The sequence below is a fragment of the Carassius gibelio genome, chromosome B1 (assembly GCF_023724105.1).
Source record: "Carassius gibelio isolate Cgi1373 ecotype wild population from Czech Republic chromosome B1, carGib1.2-hapl.c, whole genome shotgun sequence".
Classification (NCBI taxonomy): Eukaryota; Metazoa; Chordata; class Actinopteri; order Cypriniformes; family Cyprinidae; genus Carassius; species Carassius gibelio.
Genome location: NC_068396.1, coordinates 19,649,883 through 19,676,165, shown reverse-complemented (window position 1 = coordinate 19,676,165; position 26,283 = coordinate 19,649,883). Strand labels below are relative to the sequence as shown.

The 26,283-nt window shown below is 40.2% G+C and overlaps 3 protein-coding genes across 5 annotated transcripts in view; 2 read left to right on the top strand and 1 right to left on the bottom strand.

The window, feature by feature from the left end:
* Positions 1-435: 435 nt before the first annotated feature.
* bora (bora aurora kinase A activator) lies at positions 436-5,986 on the bottom strand. Of its 3 annotated transcripts, none has more exons than XM_052545842.1 (12): positions 5,867-5,986; positions 5,449-5,628; positions 5,262-5,368; positions 5,096-5,141; positions 4,918-4,999; positions 4,767-4,820; positions 4,604-4,660; positions 3,698-3,927; positions 3,406-3,559; positions 1,597-2,165; positions 1,092-1,232; positions 436-913 (listed from the first exon to the last, which is right to left on the bottom strand). In XM_052545842.1, exons 2-12 carry the CDS (start codon positions 5,599-5,601, stop codon positions 893-895), a joined length of 1,614 nt encoding a protein of 537 aa, XP_052401802.1. In that variant the 5' UTR covers positions 5,602-5,628; positions 5,867-5,986; the 3' UTR covers positions 436-892. The 3 variants fall into 3 exon arrangements, with proteins under 3 accessions (XP_052401802.1, XP_052401804.1, XP_052401803.1); XM_052545844.1 differs by having other exon boundaries at positions 5,449-5,616; positions 5,867-5,970; XM_052545843.1 differs by having other exon boundaries at positions 5,787-5,928.
* A 34-nt stretch (positions 5,987-6,020) lies between these two features.
* mzt1 (mitotic spindle organizing protein 1) lies at positions 6,021-7,601 on the top strand. The gene is made up of 3 exons (XM_052545845.1): positions 6,021-6,297; positions 6,487-6,632; positions 7,177-7,601. The coding sequence occupies exons 1-3, from the start codon at positions 6,246-6,248 to the stop codon at positions 7,204-7,206; spliced, it is 228 nt and encodes a 75-aa protein (XP_052401805.1). The 5' UTR covers positions 6,021-6,245; the 3' UTR covers positions 7,207-7,601.
* A 16,854-nt stretch (positions 7,602-24,455) lies between these two features.
* Positions 24,456-26,283, top strand: part of dachc (dachshund c) — a 54,560-nt gene continuing 52,732 nt past the window's right edge. The window contains exon 1 of the mRNA XM_052546331.1: positions 24,456-25,205. Within this exon, the coding sequence (XP_052402291.1) occupies positions 24,667-25,205 (539 nt within the window). The 5' untranslated portion in view covers positions 24,456-24,666. The remainder of the gene's footprint in view (positions 25,206-26,283) is intronic.

Genomic DNA, 26,283 nt, shown 5'->3' with positions numbered 1-26,283 from the left:
GTATATTACAGGACCACATGATTAGCCTGAAAATGTTATTTTATTTTAGGATAAAAGCAGGTTATCAAAATAATCCATGGTTTTTCCATAACTGAAAATTATATTGACTTATTTCATAACTTTTTCAGGCCTGGAAATCGTCATTTTAAATTCTTTGCTTTTCCATGACAAAGGAACCCTAAATATTGTGTTGTGCAGCATTCCACCAAGAAAAACCTGTGCTTTAGTTATAAATGTGTTATATTTGCTCCCTTTGAGAACAGCGAAGCACACAGCTGTCAGTACAAGTGACTTTACTCATTTAAATCAGCTGTGTACTAAAACAATGGTACATTCTACCGTGATCCCTTTTTGTTAATACATTAGATGACAAAGATGAAGTCTGATATCATCATCTGTAAGAAGAAATTGCAAGCAGATAAAACTATCACCATATTTATCTAGACATTTTATTACAATTTAGATGCAGGTCATCATAATATGTATTCCTTGTAGTATCTCCACATTTATTAGTGATTGTTTAATTCATAAATAACTTTAAGACTGTAAAAGGCCCTATAAAAACAGCTAGAGGAAATGGTTACACACCTGCCACCCTCTTTTAACAAATCACAAGTAAGGAAAGCTACTTTTCACAATCAATAAAACCCATACATAATCTTAAATCGAATTCAAGTTTTCTCTGTATAAAAGTCATCTCTTTTTTGGAGCAAGAATAAATACTGTAGATTAGTCAGTACAAAAACTTTCACAAGGCTCAGACAGTGAAACCAACCACGGTATTCAGCGTTCATATGAGATGACATGAGCACCATACAGCTTAATGTGCCGCGCGTGTCCTCCTCGGCTTTGGGGGTAAGAGTGTGTAAAGTGCCTGTTCTGTCCCTCATGCTCAGTGCGGCAGGGTGAGCAACTGCAGAACAAAACATTTCTTAGTGTGGGTATTCACAGTGTATTCTACCATCAAGTATAATGTAGTGAATACAGTGGATCTTGAGTGTACAAAACTAAAGCAACGAAACAGCTGAATGAAGTATTAAAATGTGACGAGTGAAAGGTTTTTTTTTTTTGGTGAGTGTGTGAGACTTTACCTTTGGTTTAGTGTGTCTAGTGAAAGGTACACCCTCTTCAGCAGTGTGTGTGTCCAGCACGTCCTTACTCTGGCTGTCTGAACTGAGCGTGTCCATTAAGCTGGTAGTGCACACCGAGTGAGTGTTATAACCGCTATCCACCTGCAGAGAACATGAGGGACACATTAAGCCTTACAATTACTTTGAGACCATAGTCCACAATTCCATCATAAAAGATCGCAAAAATCATTTATAAAGCATAAACTTATTCATAGTAACAATAATGACTACTACATTTTAGTCTCATTAAATAGTGCTACTATAATAAAACAAATAAATAACAACGTTTCTTAGACCAAAAGAGATTCAGTACAGCAGCAGCTGCTTCCAGGCAGTTTTGCAGTGGTTTTATGTCAACTACACCTGCTGGGCTACTAATGAAACGGCTCTTTATTTAGTTGTCTAGTGTTTGGAGGCTACTTGGAAGCAGCTGGCATTCTGGTCATCTGACAGCATGCATACTAACCTGCATGCTAATGTCGTATGGTGTAATGCTTCCTTCTGCGAACATGTGCGTACTCTCAGCGTTAGGCACACTGCCTGTTTGAGAGCTGGACAGTCTAGCTGGTGATGCAGTGTCCTCTTCAGGAACCCAACCACAGGATTCCTCTCTGCTCCTGCTGATGCCCTTATTCTCATCTTCCCTTCTGTCAGACTCGTTGTTTCCTCCACTGTCCTTCCACGGCTCGTCTTGATCCATCTGCTCAGAAACAGCCACGGAGGCCTCGGACTCACCTTCCCCAGATGGGTGTCCATCTCGCTGGACATGAGGTTCTGTCGAGTTAGTGTCCAGGTCCATGGGTGGTAAAGGTTCACTGGGATGGATGTTCTCCTTGTCCTGGAGGATTGGGGAAATGTGAGAAGGAGAGGCCCACATACAGACTCTGTTTCTGGGTCGGGATTGAAAGGGGGAGCAGCTTCGAATAGGGGAACAGCCCTCCACCAATGGGCTCTCTCCACATCGGTTCATGTCCATGACTGAGCTGCCCGTAGGAATGCCATCAGGGGACAAAAACGACAGCCTTTTCCTCTCACCTATAAAGACAAAGTTTTATGTGACTTCACATTTATCCAAAGTCTAAGCGGGGGTTTATGACTTGGTGAAGAGATAATAATTATAATTAAATTATATTGCAAATGATTCATTACAAAAATTATTAAATATTTTAGCCATTTATTTGCTTGTCATCTGACCATTATCCAACATCAGAGAACCATAAACATGCAAACGTGTTGTTAAAGGGATAGTTAAATAAATACTTACCCTTCTGTTGTTTTATACCCATTTAGAACACAAATTAAGATATTTTTGATGAAATCTGAGAGCTTTCTGATCCTGCATAGACAGCAAGGGTACTGACACATTCAAGGCCCAGAAAGGTAGTAAGCACATCCTTTAAATAGTCCACGTGACAGTGGTTCAAATATAATGTTATGAAGCTACTTTTTGTACGCAAAGAAAACAAATATAAAGTTTTAATTCAACATTTTCTTCAATGTGCGAGTCTGCATTCTGATGAAGAACGTCTAGCTCTCAAAGCTCATCATCTGTATATTCTGGTTCAAATTAGTGTGGCTGGGCAGAAAATTGCAAGTCATCATCTCTGTTAAGATCTTCGTCTGTCGTAAGACAGTTTTAGGAAGACTGTTTTATGTACAGTGTGCATCTTCTGCTTGTAAACAAGCCCCAGCGCATCTGGGTTCTACGTTACAATGCCGGTTCCTGTGTCAGCAGCATCACACGCATGCGTTGTGGTACTCTCGTGAACGCAAGGCAAAGGAAGAGAAGAAACTGTCAAATAAAGTATTTTTGTCACATGGACTATTTTAACTATGTACTTACTACCTTTCTGGGGCTTGAATGTGTCATTGCCTATAGACAGCAATGGAACTTTCGCACTGCGTAGTTCTAGAAACTTAAAACTTAGTTGTAGGAATTAGCCAGCAGGTCCGTTCCTAGTAGGGCTGGGTGAGATGTCAAAAATATCTTATCGATAATCGCCTTTAATGTATTGTCGGATATCGCAATATATTTTTAAAGAAAAATGTTGGAGGATTTCAAAATAAGCCAAGAGGTTTTCCTTTATTACAGATGTGTGCATTTTACTTCACTTCTTCTGAACAGTTGACAACAAACACCCGCTTACTAGGGGTGCACCGATAAAGATCGGCCGATCATTAATGCGCACCTCGTCAGTAAAGCCGGTTCTCTAATCATACATATATAGGCATACATACAACATAAAAAAACCTGGCACCATCTTAGATTTCTCACCTGATACAGGCGTCACTGAATGCTGAAGTCTGATGGGCGACAGAATAGGAGACTTGAAAGCAGGCGACGATCTTTCTGAAAACATGGGACTTGCATCACTACCCAGACTGTATGCTCGACCCTGGCCTTGGATGGGACTGGATGAAAACTGGCCCTGAAGATTACGGATCAAATACAATATTACATTTTAAAGATCTCAGATATCAAGTACCCTTGAACCACATTTTATTGGTCTATGTACAAGGGTGTAGTTTCACCCTTGTAGTGTCATCATCTATGATCTGGTACATACCGACAAGGGCGTCCCAGTTGGAATGCCACACTGAAGTGGAGAGACAATAACAGAAGACACTGTCTCTCGACTGCTGGGAGGAACATTATTGGAATATCTGTCTGGGCTGGAAGGGGTAGAGGACTCAGAGCCACTGTCATGGCCATCAAGAAACAGCTTCCGCCGCAAAGAAGAGGAGCTAAGGCTCTCCTGCACCTGTTCGGTTAGCTCTTCAGTCTTGTAGTAATCACCTGGTGCAATAGAAAGGAAATGCTCAAGTTAATATCAAAATGTATCCAAGCAAAAAAAATCATGCAAATATTTGCCACATTTAAATAATAAATAGAGAAGACCTGACACCCCAAAATTTAAGAAGTGCAAATGAGGTTAGACTGTCAACAACCTATTTGCCAAAAAAATTTTTTTCTTTTTTCACCCGGAACGAAACGTGATTGGGCTAGTTTTGAGATCAATTGGACAGGTTTTGTTTTGAAAACCTGGCAATCCTGATCTTAATGCATGTGCTGGAGATATACTAGGAGCGCATTTACTGACTAACGTTAGATGCGCATGAAATCGCCTTCGATTTTTTCTTCGCAGCCCTAATTACAATAAATAAATAAAATGTTAATATATTTTAAAATATCAATTATTCCTCTGATACAAAGCTGAATTTCCAGCATCATTACTCCAGTCTTCAGTGTCATGATCAGAAAATGTTCTAATATGCTAATTTGCTGCTCAGTATATATTGCTTATTATATATGTTTAAAACAGTTCTGTATTTTTGTCCAAACCTTTATAAAAAAAATAATTATTATTAAAATGGTCAAAACCTATCGATCCCATACATTTGAATAGCACTGTATTATAAACTACATGTTTGCCTTAATTTTAAAATAAATTAATAAAAAAAAAAAAGGTTACCCAGAACTTTTTCAAGATTGAAGTCCACAGGTAGAGACAAGACCGTCTGACAGATGGCTAAAACACAAAAAAGTAAAGTCCAGTTACTCTAAATCCACACAGATAAATTTCTATATTTACAGTCTTGATGACTTATAAACTGTCTTAGAGCTGCTGAACAAACCATTTATTTTCTTTGATGACTGAAGCGTCTCTGTTACCAGTGGGGACAAAGAACCTAAAATGAGACCAATTTAGTTAATGTCTACAAAAAACTACATTGGTTGTAATAAAGTAGCATGAAAACATCTCTTGTTTTATGTTCCATGACTTACTGTTCGGATGTGGCATTTTTACTGAAGGTTTAGCCGCTGGTGGTCCCCATGGAGAGGGAACAATTGCACCTTTAGTGAAAAACTGAACAAACAAAAATAATGACACAGCTTTCTCTCTAGTTAAAATAAAAAAAATTTATGAACAGGCATTGTGTTATAAGAAGTAAAGCAGTATTACCTGTTCAATAGCATGTTGCCGTTTTTCCTCGATCTCAGCATCTGCCCTTGATGTGTTAAAACACAACGGAGTTAACATCATTAAAATGTTAATTAATATTTACAAAAATAAATAAATATTATCATATTAAAACACTTCAAATAAACATACTAACAGCAATACATACCTGGACTGGCTAAAAAACACAGCCTGGCGGTGAATGTCCTCTGGGTCTATTTCCACAGGAAGTAAATTTGCCATCTCATCAATCGACCATTTGAACTTGGCTGGTGTCTACAACAAACACCACACACACAAATGACATTTCTCTCCTTGATGATGATTTTCCCTCACATGCAGAGTCACGCACTCACCGCGGAGGAGCTCGTGGAGCTCTTGAACACGGACGGGCTGGGCATTAGGGGCTCGTGCAGACGGTGATAGTCGTTAGGACTCTCAAACGGGTTCCGGATAGCGGGTCTTCCAGGAGTCTCGGGTGTTATATGAATCTCTGCTGTATCCCCCATCTTAGAAACGGCGTCCTGCCAACCAGGCTACGTTTTAAGAACACAGAAATGAGTGCAAGACTGGAGATCCTTCAGAATATCAATATATAACGTTACGTTATATCGGTCATGCAGTTTGATTAACTGCGTTATATCATTGCATCTCATTTGTGATGATCAAACGATTATTGATCGGATTTTTTTACCTTTGTTAGTCTGCAGTCTTTAACTTACATGTGTTTAAATAGACAACGGGTAATAAATGTTATTAATTAATAATACTCACAACGCAACGAAACTCAAACAAGCCAAACAGTGATCGCTGAATGGCTCTAACGTCTGATTTAATTTTCGCTCAAGAGGTGCTAGCCAATCACAATTCAGCAGTCCGGACGTAACGTTAGCTTCCTTTTGAACATCTACAACTTTATTGACAGGACTGCCGCAAAACAAACACCGCGAGGTGTGAACAGAATTGCTGTCAGTTAGTTCGTTTATGGATTGGAGACTGTGTGGTGAGAGATTTGAGACGCTGTCCGGTTTTCAATTGGAAAATTGTTGGAAGACATCAGAGATTAACAGGAGTAGACGTGTTAGGTCTCTGAGCGAATGCTAGTGCTTTGTTATTGTCGTTAATTATTTAAATAGCTTTAGCACGTAGCATCATGGCCAGTCCCGCGAGCGCGAACATGAACGCTGTCCGGGAGACTATGGATGGTATGATTAAAATGTTTACAAAAAAAGAAATACTCTTTTTAAAAATGCTATTTTTTCGAAACATAATTGAAAGCTGTATTGTTACTGGTTTGTAGACATTGCATGATTCATTCTTATACATCGCACTATTAATTCAGTGGAGCAGTTATGTGGCTCATGTATCTCTGTGTTTTGTTCTTACATGTCCAGTCCTCCTGGAGATATCCAGGCTGTTAAACACAGGATTGGACATGGAGTCTCTGTCAATATGTGTCCGTCTATGTGAGCAGGGGATCAATCCCGAAGCCCTGTCATCAGTTATCAAAGAGCTCCGAAGAGCCTCGGACTCGTTAAAGGTAACGTCAGTGTATTTGCAGTGACACCCTTATTTCATCTTCACTCATTGGTTTTATCCACTCTGACTTATTTTGCTTTGATGCAAAATCTTGCATATCTATGCACATATTCAGTAACCTAAAAAAATTAGGTGATGTCTGATGAGTCAAAATTTTAAAGTTCAAATCCATGCATACCATGCAGATCACATATTGGATACTTGTTTTCCTTTGAAGTTGAACATTGAAGTTTCTGTAAAATGATTACTAAGCAATGTATGTTTTTGGCTGATTAGATATAACCTGTTCAATTTCTGCCAGAGGAATAATTTGAAGCAAGTACTATATTTTAATGCAAGCAGATAATATTAGGCTTGGTGTGGATATTTCCACTTTTCAGCATTCGTTTGTCACTGCTAAACTATTTGAATAAAAACCGTGAATGCAGATGCAGCTTATATGCTTTAAGTATACCATTTACTTTTATTTTTTTTAATCAAATGTGTTGTTGTTGTTGTTTTTATTTTGTCATTTCTTTAACTTTCATCTTTTATTGATCCTTTAGGCTTCTGAAATCAGCACTAGTCAAGGATGACCTATCAAAATGTCATCGATGATGGAGTGGTCCCTGTTTGAGAAGAAAGAAAACTGCACAATGCATTGTGTATATAATCATGTACATAGGATTAATTTGTTAAAGCAGTTGTTTTGCCTTGTGTTTGGCCTACTTTCAAGTGCCTCAGGATGTACAATTGGACTGTTAAAAGTGTCCTGTTTTTCCTTTTTGTGTGTTATTTAAATATTGTGTATACGAATACTAACTATAATTCATTGTAATGCTAAAAGGAAAAACATCCTCAAAATAGACCTTACTCTGAGGAATAATTTTTGCCTCCGTGTAAGTCAGTAAAAAGTTTTTTTTGTTTTTGTTTTTTTACCCTAACTGTTGTTTTTATATGTGCCTCTGGTCATTAAAACACTTCATCTGTACCTTTATGTGCGTTTACGTCTTTTAACCACGTGATGGCGACAGCAGTGCATTTATAGTTAATTACTTCAGCTTTGTATTGTCAAAACATTATAATTGCAGTCCTTTACCATTTATTTCTTTTAATCATTTACGGTAAATGTCATTGCCAGGATTCCTATCTGCAGCTCATGCATATAACACAATAAAAGTTGGATCAGATCGTCAGGCCTGTTCTCCAACTCACAGGTGCTTTTTTTGCACAGATCTGACATCAGTCTCTGGGAACGATAAAGGTCAAATGGTAGAAACACTGTGGATCTTAGATCAGCCAAAAAGACATCATACCTGGCGAGAGCTTCATTAACACCCAGCCGTGCTGAGAGGGAGAGGTGGCTGTGTCCTTGGTTTCTGCAGACAGGAGGCATAGTGTTTCACTCCTGCAGCGAGAACTCATTTATGTGTCTGTAATCACCTCAACCTTATGTCTGCTCTTATTGCTAAATATTAACCGAGTCCAGTCGTTTCTCAAAGAGACGTTTTCGGCAGAATGTGCTATAGTTTAAAGAAATCCCCAAAATTAATACATCTCTTTCTCACCAATGGATCGGGGTTCAGACAGAGTTTGTGTTGAACTTGTGGCCTAGTGGTTAGAGAGTTTGACTTCTAATGCAAAGGTTGTGGGTTTGAGTCTCAGGCCAGCAATACCACGACTGAAGTGCCCTTGAGCAAGTTACTGAAAACCCAACTGGTTCCTGGGTGCCACAGCATAAACGGCTGCCCACTGGTGTGTGTGCCCACTTTGGATGGGTTAAATGCAGAGCATGAATTCTGAGTATGGGTCACCATACAGATTTTCATGCTTGAATCCACTAAATAAGGCTATACTCATAGTTTGAGTATGGGTCAAGGGTGCACCATCTTCAGGCCTCTCCACTGAGTCACCTTTGAGAAAGACACAAGCAGCAGCAGCAGCAGCATGTCTAGAATGATTGCAACCGCTTGTTGGAATGACAGGTGTTATCAACTAAAGCGGACCAGGCGTGTCTCTTCATGAGGCCGGCTAATGATGCGCAACGATGGGGTAGTTTATTTCTCACTGTGAATTAGTATCATAAAGGTTGCCACAGTGACAGTGACATCACTCATCAGTACCAGCGAAACATTTTTGCAGGCTATATTTGAATGACCCATCAGTCTCCAACAAATATGCATCTGACTCCTACAGCATTTGAATGTCGTTCGTGTTCAATGTTTTATAATCGATTTTATTCAAGATGAACACCATCAAGAGTTTGCAAAGTGCAGCCTGCCCTGGCTTTGGTTAATCGAACCACTAAAACGGATGAAACCAAATAACACAATTAAGTATTCTGAGGTTGATGTGTAATTATCATATTCCCATCCTCTAATTCATGCATTAATTGCTTTAATTAGCAAAGCAATTTAAAAAACAATGCTTAGCTCTGTAATAGCATCCACCTTCAGTAACTGTTTATGTAAATTCCCTTGTGTTCGGTGTAGGTTAATGAAATGTTTGTTATTAAATGGGAATTCTGTGTGTTCAAGGATGTAATTATCAATAGTTTAGCTGTAAATTTAATAATTGTGTTTTAACCTTTTAAGTGATGCATGCAATGCAACAGGGTTCTTTGTTCACAGGTAGCTATGTGATAAACAACTGGTATTAATCTAAAGCTGGTGGAAGTGACAATACCCTTGTGCAAGGTTAATTGAAAGTTTAAAATGTATAATTGTAAGTTATAATCCCATTATTTTTCTAAACAATTCCTTTAAAAAGAATGGGTCTGATGACTTTCAGCAAATATTATTGCCCTTGGACCCTTCTTTGAGTTGGACGTTCATTCTCTGCAGAAACCTACAATTCCAAGAACATATTTTAAAACAACTAAGCACAACTTGTCTACAATAGCTTAAACATACAATATAAATGTTTGGGGCTGGAGCACTGAAAAAAATGGTAACTTCAAAGGTTCAAAATATTATTTAACATCATTGAACCAATTATCAATATACAAACGAAGTTTTATGGATTAAATCAGGAAATATCTTAATTGCAGGTTAACCCTTTTTACAGTGTAAAATATTTGTTTTTGTTTTTGTATGAAGCCTTTTGTGCTAATTATCCATTGATCTCAAATCAAGTAAAAAACATCGCACTGTGAAAGATTATTATAACTAGGCTATTATTATAATTAACTGTTTACTAAATACATTTTAAAATAAAATGTATTCCTCTGATTTAAGATCTGAATTTTCTTTTTATCTTTTTAACTCAAGCCTATAACCCAAAAACCTTGTGGTGTTGTTTTTTAAGATGTAAATCATATTGTATGAAACGTGGCTCAACGTGACAGTCGCAGTGATTTGTCTCAAAACACATGTATTTCTTTTGGCGTCGATTAATTTTTGAACAGCCGCCTCACGAACACCTGTCAAAAGACCTCTATGAGAGTACTTTTCTTTCACTCTTAATAGGCTAATACCCTTTCATGTGGAATGTCACAAAAAACTCTACGTCCGACTGACTTGAACTCTTCCGGATGTCAAGCCTGTTACTAACTTCATCAGAAGTGCATCAATTCCCATTAGCTGCACATTAACGTACGCGAGGCTCGTCACCTCAATGGGCGTGTGATCAGCGGCGCCGTTTAAATGCCACTTCGATTCTCATTAACCTCCGCACCGGACATTCACCGAGCGTCCGGCCCGAGCTTCCCACAAGACAAACAAAAGGGGTTGATAATACTAATGCTCCTGTTGTGACAGCACTATTTATAATGATTAATGATGCCGTGTTTTAGTTGATTACAGTGCCGCCGAGTTTTTTCATACTTGTTTCAATTAGTGTTGTGAAGGTCGCTAAACTAATCCCTCAACCCCGTAAGCATAATCTTTTCCCATTAATAATCATACAATGCTCTCTGCCCTCTTGCTCATTTGAATCACAGGCTCTGCTAAAGTAAAAGACATCTTCAAGTATACTGCTTTAGACAGGAAATATGATGATGATGTTGATGATGTTTGGTGTGCTCTTCCCATTGCTGTGACTCACTGACCTGCTCCCTCAAGGGATTTCTCAATTGGGCTTTAGCATTTAATACATCGTTATTTGTCTAATTAGAGTGGATGGAATGATATTTAGGCCTCATGAATTTGATCTGCTACCGAACTCTTTCTCTGCAGGCTTGAGTGGGTCATATATTATTGTCGACAAGACCAGAAGCAACCTGCCATTTTCTATTAGGCCCAGTTTGTTGTACTGTGTACAGTACAGTACTTTGTTTGTTTGTTGTGTGTGTGTGTGTGTAATTAGATGCAGGTGTGTGTGTGTGTGTGTGTGCCTATTCAGTACCAGGTATGAGGCAGGATGGGAAGCAACCTGCCATTTTCTATTAGGCCCAGTTTGTTGTACTGCAAACAGAGCTTTAGATAACACATGACTATATTTAAATAATTTTTATGTGACAAGATCCATGTGGCCTGGAAAATGCAGCCAACAACAATACATTGCCTTGGGGCATATTAGGCTACAGCTGAGAGGATGTGGTGCTGACAGAAATGTGTTGGCAGCGTAAAATTGCCCCTATATTGAGAGAGTTTCAGATTGCACTTGGTTGAGTTCAGACCCTATTACATGTAGATGGAATGTTACACATTTTTAAAGGAGTTACAACTATACGCTCTGAAGTTTCCTGTGAATCCATATATTCAGTATATAAGCAATTCATCTGCTGCAGGAATGAGTCCTAAAATCACTATTGCATGTTACTGCTGGTGTTCCCCAAGGCTCAGTCTTGGGGCCTATTCATTATTTATGTACTGCTTCTTGGACAAATTTTCAGAAAGATTGGAATTAATATCCATTGCTATGCTGACAAATTTTTACTTATCTTTAATGCTTAATTATTTTTTCTTATTTTATTCATTCTCTGTAAAGCTGTTTAGCTAAAATAAAAAACTGGTTTTCATCTAATTTCCTTAAACTTAATAGTGACAAAACTGAAATTCATCTTGTAAGAATGTGTAACATGGAGTCAGAGACATTCAGATCCATATGCAGTATGTTTAATAAGAATGGTCAGACAGGCAGAATTCAGGTAACAGCATCAAGTGTGTCAAGGTATATCTAAAATCAGAAACAGTAACAAGCAGAGGTCGGGGCAGGCAGCAGAGAATCACAGTCGATATAAACAATCCAAAGTCAAACACGGAAGGAACAAACACTTGGATAACGCTCGTAAATGCCAGACAGGACTAAACAAGACTTCGCAAACAGTTGGTATGAGTGTGCTGCTTATGTGTGTGTGTGTGTGTGTGTGTGTAATTAGATGCAGGTGTGTGTGTGTGTGTGCCTATTCAGTCCCAGGTATGAGGCAGGATGGGAATTGGAGTTCGGAATGGAATTACAAGATGCCAGAGTCCTGAGTGGATTGGCCTCTATAGGAGTTCATGGGCACTCCAGCTGATGATCATGACAGTATGAAGTCTAATCTGGTAAAATCCGATAATTTTTTTGTGACTATTGTCCAGTCAATTTGTTTTCCATCTTCTCAAGTAAAAAGTCTGGTTGGTGTCATAGCAACTTATCTTTAAGTCATATTAATAATACTGTCGTCCGAAGATGGTCCTCGGGAGGAATTCGCTGCCTTCGTAGAGTGGACATTGGCGAGAAATGGATCTCCGTTCCCTGCCGGTTCCCAGGGATTAATCGCCAGTACCACTCCCGACCCAGAGCCCAGCCCACCATCTTCCCTGCAACACCACCTGGAACAAAGGAGAAAGCCACAGATGGTGTGAGAGTGGATAGGAGCTCCGCCCCTTGCTCCACGGCTGAGGGTGAGCTGAAAATGGAGCAGCAAAGAATCTGATCTAGAAAACGAACTGCCCCATCTCCTCTTTCCATCGTCTCCACTGGTTCCATCCAGCCCTCCTTCATCCTTGGTTTCCTCGTCCAGCCCTGAGGGGGCTTCCAATCCTCCAGTGCCCACTGCTAGAATGTGTCCTCCAGTGACTACTCTTAATTTGCCCTCCAATGGCCGCTCCCTGAAAATATCCGCCTTCCCACCCACTCCAGCCTCCTCCACCACAGTTGTCTGGCAGCCCCTCTGCTTGCCCTCAGCCCACCATCATTGCAGTGTGAGCCCCGTGGGACTTCCATCCACCTCAGCCTCCAGCCTCCGAGTCCTGGACTCTGCCTCGGTCTGTTGACCCAACAGCTCCATCATGGCTCCTAGCTCCCTCCTCTCCTTCGTGGCCCGGCAGTCCACAAACTTCACTTGGCTTCCTCGTCCCTCCGGCTCCGCCTTGGCCTGGTGTCAAACCTCTTGCACCTCCACTCCTCTGGCTTCACCTCATTCCTCCGTCAGGCTCCTTCATCCCCTTGGCTCCACTTCAGTCCTCTGTCCAGCCGGCTTCACCACGGCCTCCTGGATCCAAATCTCTGCATCGGCCGCCGGCACCATCAGCTTCGCCTAGGACCTCCAGATCTTCCCCGTCACCCTGGTTCTTTGGCTCTCCATCTCCGCCTCGGGCTCCTCCACCACCTGCTCCACCGCCATTGGTCGGCACCCTGGAGTCATCAGCTCCTCAGTTCACAAATCGGACGCGTCTGAAAGAAATGGTTCTTGACTCAAGAACGAGTCAATCTTTTGTTCGTTATCTGGCTCGGCTCGGTGTTCATCTTCAGTTCTCTCTTCACAGCAGTTCAGTCAGTGTACTGTTTGAGCACATGAATTACTCCGGTATATTGGTTTGTTTTAAATCAGAGAGAGTGTTAACAGCTTAAGTCATTTGCGGATTAATGCTTACTGGAGACGTGAACAGTTTTAAACAATTCAGATCGATTTGACGAACTGGTTCAAGAAGATCCGGTTACATCGAATTATTAGTTTGTGAACCGGATATCACTACACTGAAGTTTTTTGAACTCTCACAACAGACACAGAAGAGTAGAAAATGATGAATAAAGTCGTAGTTTTTGCTATTTTTGGACCAAAATGTATTTTCGATGCTTCAAAAAATTCTAACTGACCCTCTGATGTCACATGGACTACTTTGATGATGTTTTACTTACCTTTCTGGACATGGACAGTATACCGTGCACACAGGTTCAATTAGAGGGACTGAGAGCTCTCGGACTAAATCAAAAATATCTTAAACTGTGTTCCGATGATAAACGGAGGTCTCACGGGTTTGGAACGACATGAGTGTGAGTTATTAAAGATATAATTTTGATTATTGGTGAACTAACCCTTTAAGTATCTAAAATGGAGGTTGTTGGTGGTTGGAATATGTCTGTAAAATATGACTGTGATTTTCACCAAATTTGGGGCAGATTATCTTCAGGCATTGCTGACCAAATTTCATATGTAATGCATCAAAAACTTTGAGTATGAGGCTGTATCTTCACAATACTCTGGCTTAATGAAACATGGCCTGACACAACAATTTGGTGACAGCGCTGGTAAAAAGAAACCAAAAACCAGATAAACAAATAATGTTAACACACACCTGTTTTTCATTTGTTTAATTAAAAGGTTAATCTTTTTTAGGAAGTCCACTGTAATCATAGCTGTTTCGGGAACCTCAAAAATAAGAATGAAGTTTGTGAGTTGTCCCCTTACGAAAGGAAAATATATTTACCAATATAATTTCTTAAAATATATTGTGATGTATTGTAATATATTATTTTCCCTTTTTATTTTCTAATATTTTATATATTTGAATACATTTAATAATATATTGATGATACATATATTATATAATATATTGCAAAATATACAAATGATTGCCGCTTTCAATATATTGAAATATATTGGAAAAGATAAATATATATAAGAATATATGACATGATATTTTCCAATTTACTGCAATATATTTTTGTCTCATAAGGGTCCTCCAAACTAAATGACCAGTATAATCATATTTTTGTAACTGAAGCAAGTTGTCATATATATATATATATATATATATATATATATATATATATATATATATATATATATATATATATATATATTATATTATATTTTACACCATTTAAATTAAAGATTGTATTGGTTAATATAATGGTTTGTGTTATTTTGTGGTTGTTATGGTTTTGTATTTCAAAACACGTAGCGGCAATCAGTGCTGTGTATGTCTCTTTTTTTTCAGAAGCTGGTCCTGCATCACTACAAAAGAGAACTTCTTCTCAAGGCAACTGAGTCTTTTAACCGCAGCTTGCTCACTGCTGTAGCTGAGTGAAGGTTATTTGCCAGCTGAATGACCCCTCTTGTTTAGGTTTGATGGATGTCGTAGAAAGTGAACACAGCTGGGGGTCTAAGGGGCAGAATGTGTGTGTGTGTGAGAAAGAGAGAGCGAGTGAGTGTAAGGAAAAGGATGCTCTATGATCTGTGAAGAACCAGAGCAAGAGAGAATGAGAGTGTGCACCTGAGTGTTAGCATCAATGCTTATGAGGCTTATCCATCAAACTCAACACACAGCTATGCACAAATGAATAACCCTCGCCCTCTCTCTGCCTCAAGAGGAAAGGATAAAAAATCACACTGCCTTTGAGGTCACAGAAGTTGTTGGTGGAAAAGTTCAGTTCCATGCTTTTTAAAGGAAGTGTTCTTCCTCACAACAGGTTACAGACCTCTGGAATGGATGGTAAAGAGGAGATAAACCTCAGGAAATAGAAGAATGAAAAATCACAGGACAAATCTGAGCATTCCGAAATCTACAGCGAAGATTTGATGTCATATGTGTCCACATTTACTGTCCAAGAGCTTTAAAGCAATGTTTTGTAAATGGCATTATATAAATTAAATAACTGTTTGACTTATTTTATGAAGCTGATTTTTTTTTAAGTTTACCAAAAAATAAAAAATAATTTACTCACCCTCTTGTCATTCCAAAACCATAAGACTTTAGTTCATTTTTAATTTGAAACATAGTAAGAAACCTGAGAGATTTCTGTCCTTCTACTGAAAGTCATTTTACCCAAACTGATGGTTAAAAAAATTGATAAAGAGGTCGTAAAGTCTTCTGAAGAGCCATAATTGCTTGATTAACAGATTTGATTTTGGTGTTTATTCACATGCATATAAACATTAATCAACAAATACTGGAAATACTGAGAATATCTGGTAAATAGAATCTAAAATGTGCTTGCTTGCAAAAACCGATGAGGTTTAGAAGGCTATGGTATATTTGACATGCTCTATGCAACATATGTGTTGATCAATACTTATATACAGTAAAAGCTAAAATTAAAATTAAAAATCTATTCATTAAATAAAGTGCTATTTTTCTCTCATAAAGCCAGTATAGGTGATGACTGTTGTTATGAGTGGGCAAATGAATCATTCAGTCAAGTTATTTATTCATAAAAAATGTTTCTATTGTGAAAATAGAGAAAGTTTATGGCAGCTTTGTATCTAAAATGCAGTTTATGTAACACATAACTTATTGTTTATTGAGTCATTGTAAAAATAGTGATAAAACATCTTTAACCAGCCTAAAGCTGGGTAATCTTCAAGACTTAATCCAGCTAAAACTATTTTAAATCAGTTAAGCCAAGCAAACAGCTTAGGCTCTGTTAAGTCTGTTATTTATTTATTTACTTCTTAAGCAGGGAAAGTAGCACTTTTGTCTGAATATGCCCTAACATTTTATGTGAAAAACAGTGAAATGAGAAGTATGTCCAAAACTGTTGTTTTGAGTTTGTTTTTTAGAATAACCTATTCACCCTTTCCTCACGTACAGTATATTTAAAATTAAACTTGTTCATTGAGAGTGACATGTTCAAAAAAGTTGAGTTTTCAACTCTTCAGGGAATATCTTGTTCTGCATAATTACCCAAATTTGATTGGAACTGAACTTGACTTCTGGAGATGACTTTTAATGAATGTAAATCAGGCATCTCACATCCCCACAATTAATTTTGTCTGTAAAAAAAAAAAAAACTTGTTAGAAAACAGAAAAAAAGTGTTAAAGCGCTGACAGAGGAGTGCTGTCAGGCATTTTTCTGCTCTATCTCATCTCCATGACTGGCACTCTAGAGATATTTTCCCCTCCCTGACTTTGATCATGGAAGTGATGTTTTAGAAGAAGCTGGAGTGAATTCCAATGTGAGGTGGGCATCTTTTTAGCATACCTAAATAAAACTGGGTGCAAACCCACCAACCCCCATCCCCAAATGAAACTTGGCTGTAAGTTTTAGCTTTAATTTCATGTGCAGGCCTTCACATAAATATATTTTATCTTAAAACATGTCACTGTCCACAACAAGGTCTCACAGAAGAATAGATGTCTTGAATGTTTAGTCACACCCACAGTGAGGAAGGAAGGCCAGGTCATAGTCTTTGATTGATTGAATAGATGCCTATTGCAGTAGATTTGAAGCTACATGTATGTGAAGTCATTCAAAACACAAGCATATAATTTAATCAAATAGTATCTTTTATAAAGTGAAAAGAAATTGAGTTTATTGATGGACAAGTTTAGTACCTACAATAATTGTTTAGCATGATTCAGATTGCTTAGATTTTATTCACATCTTTCAACATTTCAAAGGTTGCTGTAAAACGTCTCTAGGTTACGTATGTAACCCTAGTTCCTAGTTCAGGGGTGCCGGGGCTATGGCCTCGAGACACAGCGTCTCGTTCCCTCAAGGAACTAGGGTTACATACGTAACCTAGAGACGTTCCTCTTCAGGAACTCGAGTTGCGTCGAAACGCTTTGGGAAATGAGTACCAACGCTGCCAGACTACCAAACCCTTGCCTAGTGTGTATCCGATGAGCACAGCTTAGGACGAGAGGACTGAAGTGCCTGGAGTGACTGGCATGTCTAAGCCATAGAATCTTGCAAAAGTAGAAGGCGTGGACCACCCCGCAGCATTGCAGATGTCCAGCATGGACGCACCTGCTAGAAAGGCCTTGGAGGCCGCCATACCCCATGTAGAGTGAGCCTTGGTTTCCAACAGCGGGGGACGACCAGAGGACTCAAAGTGGCGTTGATAGTCTCAACTAACCAATGACTAATAGCCTGCTTAGAAGCAGGAAAACCCCTCTTGGGGGGACCACAGCATACAAGCAATTGGTCCATTTTTCTCCACAGGGCAGCTCTGTGGACGTATGCATCCAGCGCTCGAGCTGGACACACACAATTTAGCTTCTCTTGGTCGGGCTCCCGAAAGTGAGGAGGACAGAAGGCCTGCAGCACTACAGGTTGTGGTGTGATAGAGGGCACCTTAGGAACATATCCCACTCGAGGGTATATGAACACTTTGATCATCCCAGGTGCAAAATCAAGATATGTAGGGGCCTGCAAATCTCCTACTCTCCTCAGAGAGGTAATAACCAACAGAAAGGCGGTTTTAAGAGTCAGATATCTGTCTGAGATATCTTGAATCGGTTTGAATGGAGATTTGCAAAGAGCCTCTAACACCACACCCAAGTCCCAGGGGGAACACGGGACCATACTGGAGGTCTCAGCCTCAGCGCACGCGGAGGAAACATATAACTAAGGGGTGTCTTACCAAAGACTCGCCATCGAGAAGGGCGTGGTAGGCCGCAATGGCCGCCATGTAAACCTTCAGCTTGGAGTGGGTCAACCCTGCAGAGAGCCTGGCCTGTAGAAACTCCAGAACTGTACCAACTGGGCAGTTTGCTGGGTCTAACTGGCGGTCTCTGCACCCTCAGGGGCCACACCCACAGCTTCCACAACTTTGGGCGAGGGTGAATTATCGTACCCTGCGCCTGTGAGAGTAGGTCTGTCCTGATTGGTATCTCCCATGGAGAGACGTCGAGGAGCGAAACCAGATCTGCAAACCATACTCGGCCCGGCCAGAATGGGGCTACTAATAACAGACGGATCCCGTCCTGGCGTACTCTCGCCAGAACTCCCGGGAGCAGAGCGATAGGGGGAAAGGCGTACAGACGAAGCCTCGGCCAGGTCTGTACCATAGTGTCCAGTCCCAGAGGAGCTGGATGAACTAGAGAGAACCAAAGGGGACATTGTGATGTCTCTTGAGTCACAAATAAGTCTACTTGAGCACTGCCAAATACTCTCCATATCTGCTTCACTACTTCTGGGTGAAGTCTCCATTCCCCGGGCCTAGGCCCCTGCCTCAACAGTATGTCTGCTCCCATATTTAGTTTCCCAGGAATATATACTGCTCTTAATGAGAGGAGTTTGCTCTGGGACCACACCAGGATCTGGTGCACCAGCTTGTACAAAGGGCGCGAACGCAGACCTCCCTGGTGGTTGATGTAAGAGACCACCGATGTGTTGTCGGTGCGCACCAACACATGGTGACCCCTTAGGTCTGGGAAGAAGTGCTTCAGTGCACGATAAACTGCTAGCATTTCTAGACAGTTGATATGCCATGTTAGATGGCGACTGCTCCACAGACCACGGGCAGGGTGGCCACTCATGACCGCACCCCAGCCGGTGAGAGACGCGTCCGTCGCTAGTATTACATGGTGACAAGGAGCTCCCAGCACCGGGCCCTGATTCAAGAACCAAGGTTTCTTCCACACGTCTAAGGCACGGAGGCAGCGCCGCATGACCTTGATAGTGCGAAGTAGATTGCCCCTCAGGGAAAATCCATTAGTCTTGAGCCACCACTGTAGGGGTTTCATGTACAGCAGGCCAAGAGATATCACGTTGGACGCAGCTGCCATCAGACCCAACAATCTCTGAAATTGTTTGACAGTAAGTAACTGGCCTTCTTTGACTCTCTCGACTGAGATGAGGATCGACTCGATACGAGCAGGGGACAATCGTGCCTGCATCGCGGTCGAATCCCATACTACGCCTAAATAGGTGGTTCTCTGAACCGGAGGAAGTACACTCTTCTTGGCGTTCAGTCTCAAACCCAGCTCCCCCATATGTGCGAGAACGACATCTCGATGCCAAGCCGCAACATGCTCTGACTGAGCTAAGATCAACCAATCGTCTATGTAGTTGAGAATGCGGATGCACTGCATGTGCAGGGGAACTAGAGCCACGTCTACACATTTTGTGAACGTGCGGGGTGAGAGTGCATGGCCGAAGGGAAGTACTCGGCCTCTGCCCCCAAAACGAACCTCAGAAACTTCCTGTTTTGTGGAAGGATGGAAATGTGGAAGTATGCATCTTAGAGATATATTGTGACACACCAGTCCTCGGACCTGATCTGACCTACAACATGCTTGATCCTGAGCATTTTGAACTTCAATCTCATAACTGAATGATTTAAGACCCTCAAGTCTATAATCGGACGTAACCCCCCATCCTTCTTTGGAACTGTGAAATACCGGCTGTAGAACCTGGACTCCCTGTCTTGAGGAGGGACCACCTCGATGGCCTGCTTCTCTAATAGGGTTTTCACTTCCTGTTCCATAACCAGACCCTGCCCGGGGCCAACTATCGCGAATATCGGCGGTGCAGAGCTGAACTGAATACGGTAGCTTTTTCTACTGTGTTCAGGACCCATTCAGGATTCTTAACAGAGGGTCTCACAGCCCGAAGTACGGCCCTCAGATCAGAGTGAGATAAATGTCATTATATTCATCAGAATTTAATGCAAACAAACAATCAGACGAGTAAACATGGTCTGCCTTGTTGGTATAATTCATATCTAACTTCTCATAGTCAGATAGATACTGAATTTAATTAATCAGAATTAATGCAGTTAACCAATCAGACGAGTAAAGACGGTCTGGTTTTGGTAAGATTTACATCAAAATGAAAATAATGTAGTACACACGTTGCCTTGGCAACACGCGAGCCGCTAAGTCACACAAACAATGTTAATCTCCTCGGAGATAAGTAGCTGCAGCTGCGAGTTAACAGAGGGGGAAGGAACCGCTTCGCGTGTTTCGGAACCTCGAGAATGAACTCTAAATCTAGGGAATACGGGTGGAGATAGGCAGAGCCGTCTTCGCCCCGTCCTTAGATATGCGAGAAGCACAGTCAGCCCCCTTATTTTATTTTTTTCGAGAGCTGACTGCGTGAGCTGCCATTAAGCATCATTAATGCTGCTCGTTATACAGTTAGGCATAATATGTTTGTGAAACTGATGCTTGTGTAACTGTTTGTCTGTGCAACTGATGTTTATGCAGCTTATGTTTGTGCAACTGCGAGCTCATCGACGCCCTCCGTTTCAATCATCACTCGGGGGGAAGGACCGCAACACTTCGGCCTCGGCGAAAGCGGGACTGACACTGCGAGGAATGCTGGCAAAGACTCCCCCTCGAGAGAGTCCTCCGGGATCGAATCGTCCACACTGGCTTGTACCAGTGCAGGCAGTCGGCTCCCTCAAGAGCCGAAACAGCGTGCCTCAATCCCAGGCAGACCGCGCACAGACCGTGTATTCTCACTCGTGATGAACACACAATCTGAAACGCGATCTGGATTCGCCTTTCAGATGTCTCGTCTTAGCTTTGCTCTATGACTATTGCTTGCTTTTTGATGAGCTAATAGTGACAAACAACAATAAATAAGACTGACAAGACAGAATGACATGCACACACAGAGCGCTTGCTGAAATACTCGTGCCTTTATAGCTTTCTGGTCGCTTACGTCACCCCGCCTGTGACGTCACACTCTTCTATAAAACAGATTAGATACCATATTCAGAGTCGCTCATGCTAAACGCGTTCCCCAAAGCGTTTCGATGCAGCTCGAGTTCCTGAAGAGGAACAAGAAAACTGTTGTTGGAAAAAAAAGTATAACATTAATTGTAGAATAATTTTCAGGTCTCCTAAAGGAACAAAAAAAAAAAGTATTATTTTATGCAACAAGTATTATATATGCACCATATCAGCTTTATACCAATATTTGTATTTTTTTTTTTATTCATTTATTTTAATTTAACAATAAATTGTATTGATTTGGTATCGATTGACATATGACACACACAGCTTTGGGCAGTGCATGCTCATATCCCATATTTTTAGATATAATTTAGATTGGTTGTTATCAATCTAGGCCCCACATTGTCCAACAGAATATTCAAATACACCCCCCCCCCCCCCATTTACACTACAATATTTCTGCTGTAAATATGACAAATCTGTTTGGTTTCAAGCTTTTTTATTGATATATTCATTCATTCATTCATTCAACAAAGTAAAAAAAAAAAATCTGGAAAATGCAAATAAAACTATATATCGCATTTGAAGTTAGAGATCAATTAATATGTTAATAATAATGTAACTAAGGTTATATATTAATAAAAATGTATTTAATTTTAAACTCATCCTTTGGCTTTCTTGGAAATTTACTGAGGCCCTCTGGATGAGAACTATGAATTAGATTACTTGTAATATCAAATAACTCACTTATCACTTTGTTCACATATTTAACAACACTAATGATTAAATGAGACCTTTAAATGCATTCTTTAACTGGAAATCCGGGTGGAAAAAAACGTATTTTAATGTTCTTTTGACAAAACAGAATATAATTTTAATATTGGCCATTTATCATTATTAAAACCCAATCTTTGTTGTATTTTGCTTTAAATGTTTAATTTGAAGGTGAAGAATAGGATTTTTGCAGTGTGGCAAATTTATACAGTCAGATTTTTCCCTTTATCCTTGAAGCTGGGAATAAATCCATACATTCTAATCTAACGAAGAACACATTCAAAGCAATTCCCCGAAACCCACATCCATCTTCAGGAAAACAGGACACTGGTGTTTTTGCGTAGCTTGAGTTATGACACCAAGCGTCAGTGGCTGCATCAAATTTCATTCTCTTCTGAAGGACCTTCGTGGAAATGGCATGATTAATCCATCAGGGGACGTGGCTATGCAAGGTGTATGCATGGCAGGGGGAATTAAATTACAGAGCTGTTGCAGGGACCATCCCAGCACAGTACATTTAAAAGCATGGCAGCTTTAGCTGATGGATGTCCGTGGTCTTAATAGGCTGCTGGTGTGTGAACTGAGGCATTGACTCCCTCCCAATCTACGTCCTGTACATTGGTGTTAAGGGTGACACAGGTGATAAGAGAAAGTAAAACATGAATTTGAGTGGATGGGTATGTAGATAGGTAGGATCATGTCCATGAGGGCTTATAAGCATATGATGATATATGATTTTAAATTACATACATATAGTTGTCTCTCTCTATACAGTACAGTCTTTAGTTGAACATATTGATTGCAGTTGTGCAAAGGCATCGGATGTACATTATAACAAATGTTCTCTTTGCATTATAATAGAGGAGCGACAAATGTGCCCGATCGATGAAGAGAAGGTCAGGGAATGGACTCTGGCCGCAGCTATAATAGAGAAGTCAATGAGGAACTGCTGTAATCACTGTAGTGAATTCAATAAAGGAATGTGGAACTGAGGGATGCAGGAAATTACTGCCAATTACTTAAAAGTAACTAGAAAACATCAGTGTTAAATTCATGCATGAAATTACTTTTAACGGAGCTGTTGCCATTTATTCAACAGCAACAGTTTTATTGTGGCGATATGTTGGTAAATGCAAAGTTGTAACATGAGAAAAGAGAACAGCCGATGATTGTCTGACAGATTTCAGCAAATGTGAGAAATCATAATCAGCATTAAAAGCAGAAGTGAACTCTTAAACCATGCATATGAAATCATTTTGAGTGGCCATTTAAAAATGTTATTGTAAAATAATTGTTAAAATATTGTCAGATAACACTGTGTGTATACTATAGGATTGTCTAACTGACCGGAGAACTATACTTCTTGTGAAATGTGTTGTGAAATGTCACTAAGCCCAATTGGCAGGCTGTAAGTGTCAATGAAATCGGTTATGTAAGTGACTCCTGCTGTGGCAGGGATATCGTGATGCCTCTGAGAAGTGTATTTTGATAATTGAGATGAATGTCTCTGTGCCTCAAGAGACACCATAAGTGTTTATTCTGAGATTAGCTGTTGTAAATGTTGAGAACCCTTACCAACCATAGGACCTGAAGTCATGAGCACTTTTGGGTATTTGCAAATAACAAATAGTCATTGACATTTCATTTTAATTATTTTCACTTCCTAAATCCTTCACAATAGATGGCAGTATAAGCTTTATATCCTGTCTCTTTGAATGCTCTACCTCATAATATAACAAAAAAAAAAAAAAAGGAAAATTCTTCTTCATTAAGCAGCAAGTAACCTGTTTTTCTTCTTCACCCCATTACTTTAAAAGTGTTGCAAACGCACAGTAAATTGGTTTATTCTCTTTCTCAGTGTTGACCAGTCATATACTCGTAATGTCCATAAGGGGATAATGTATAATCGCTTTAATCATTTCTTATTCAAATTTTCACCGTGCTTTCTAAGGCATATCAATTCTGTTAATACCATGTAATTAAAATATGTCAGTGCACTACAACGCTCTGGCTGTATTAATGACCGTGAAAATTGTTTTAATTAAATAGCCAATTATATTAAAGCCCCAACCATGAGAATTGACATTTAAATGAGCTTTATTTAAATTGCTTTCAATATTGTTTCATCAGAATTTCTCACGCGGCGAATTAATCACTTGCCCATGTGCATGTACAAAGCGCTATTAACTACTGAAGTGCTGTTTTTGTTCATTTCATTTCAAGCATGGATTCATACAATATATAGCTGTCCTTCCATAAACTTTCTAACCTTTGCAAGTTGCATAACATAACCAGCATAACAGACAACGGCTTAAAAAAAACACAATCACCGTGTAGTCTGTTGTTCTGTTTGTTTATCTTTACTGTAAACCTTGCTCAGTATAAGCAATAGCAGGAGTTCTTGTGAAGTTGATTGTTTCAGATCTACCTGCTCTGAAAGAAAGGAACGCACGTGCGCGCTCTGTCTCTTCCAAACTCTTTGTTTCTTGGCTCCTCCTCCGGACCACAATGTGACAGATTCAACTTGTCCGAGCCCGAGCGCAGCTCCTCACTTATTCCCACTGTCACTATCACGCTTTGATCGATGTCGTGACGCACAGACAGCATCTCGTTCCCCCCCGTGCCAGGCTGATTTTACTTAGCGAGTTGTTGTTGTTTTCTTAATTCTCCCGTGATCCATTACTTTTGTCCGAACACTTTCAAGACATTTATTTAGTGCTGAACATGGCCACACCGGCTGCTCTGCTGCCCGCGACACCAATGGCCCACGCGCCTCCGATGTCGGTCCCCGCGGCAGTCAACTCCTCGACCCCGGCGACCCTCTCGCCCTCACAATCCGTCACCCCATCCGGACCGAGCCTCTTCAGATCGGACCTGCTCTCCTCCGCGAGCCCGGGCATCTCCATCGGAAGTCTCCCGCACAAACCCGTGTATTCCACTCCGTCTCCGGTGGAAAACACCCCTCAAAACAACGAGTGTAAGATGGTCGAGGTCCGAGGCGCAAAGCTCGCGTCTTTCACTGTCAACGGCAACGAGCTCATCTGCCTCCCGCAGGCGTTTGACCTGTTTCTCAAGCACCTGGTCGGTGGACTGCACACCGTGTACACTAAACTCAAACGCCTGGAGATAACGCCTGTGGTGTGCAACGTGGAGCAGGTTCGCGTCCTCCGTGGACTCGGTGCGATTCAGCCCGGAGTCAATCGCTGCAAACTTATATCGAGAAAAGACTTCGAGGCTCTGTATATCGACTGTACCAATGCAAGGTAAGAGCTACGCGGGATGAGTAGGCATCTTTTCAATACTTTAAACTTGCTCTGAAAAGTTTTTAAAAGTTGCATTAAAGTAAATATAATTTAAGTGCTTGGCACTTGCACTATGCGGCTTTATTGAGCTCCAGTCAGCACTGTTATTTTGCGCAGACAAACTGTTTGTTCTTTGCTGAGCACTGCACATTTATCTGCTTATGATCCAGTTTGAACAGTTTGACCTTTGATAATGGTGCACATATCTGAACAGTTTAGCCATTGATAATTGTGCTCATATCAGGTTACTTTTATGCTGAAATGTGTTGAATATGCAGTAGGCTACACCACACTCACCTTTTGGGCAGAACAGGTGTCTTTCACCATCAGTCAGGCAGTCAGAATTGGACTGAAGGTAGCTGTTTGTTTCTTTTTAAATGTATCAGGTGAGAACAAAAACTTTTGGAGATAGGTATGGAAAAGTGAGAGGGAGAGAGATCGTATCAGTTTATTATATAAATATTTAATGGGACTAGTCCTCTTTTGTTACGAGTTAAAGCGAATGTCAGCTCACAGGTTAATCGGCAGTTGTCTCATATCAGATGCATCTCAAGTATCACTTCTAGGACTCATAATGTCTTTCGTTTTTTTATGACGCATGCAGTTTCCATTTGAAAACTAGAATGAATTTACAGTGACTCACAACGGGGCATAATTATACACGTGGTCAAAATTGTTAATCCTTTTGATCTTTTATTGTAAAAAAAATCACAAAATAAAATCTAACCATTCATTGGAGAATAAGAATTTAAAATGGGGGGAAATATCATTATGAATTAAATGTTGTTTTCTCGAATACACGTTGGACACAATTACTGGAAACCAATAGAAATTCTTATGAGTAGCCTAAAATATATGTGAAATATATTCCCATTTACATTTACATTTAATCATTTAGCAGACACTTTTATCTAAAGCGACTTACAAATGAAAACAATAGAAGCAATCGGACCAACGAGAGAACAACAACAGTATACAAGTGCCATGACAAGTCACTCAAGTGCAGTACAAATAGTTTTTTTTAAAGAATAGAATAGAA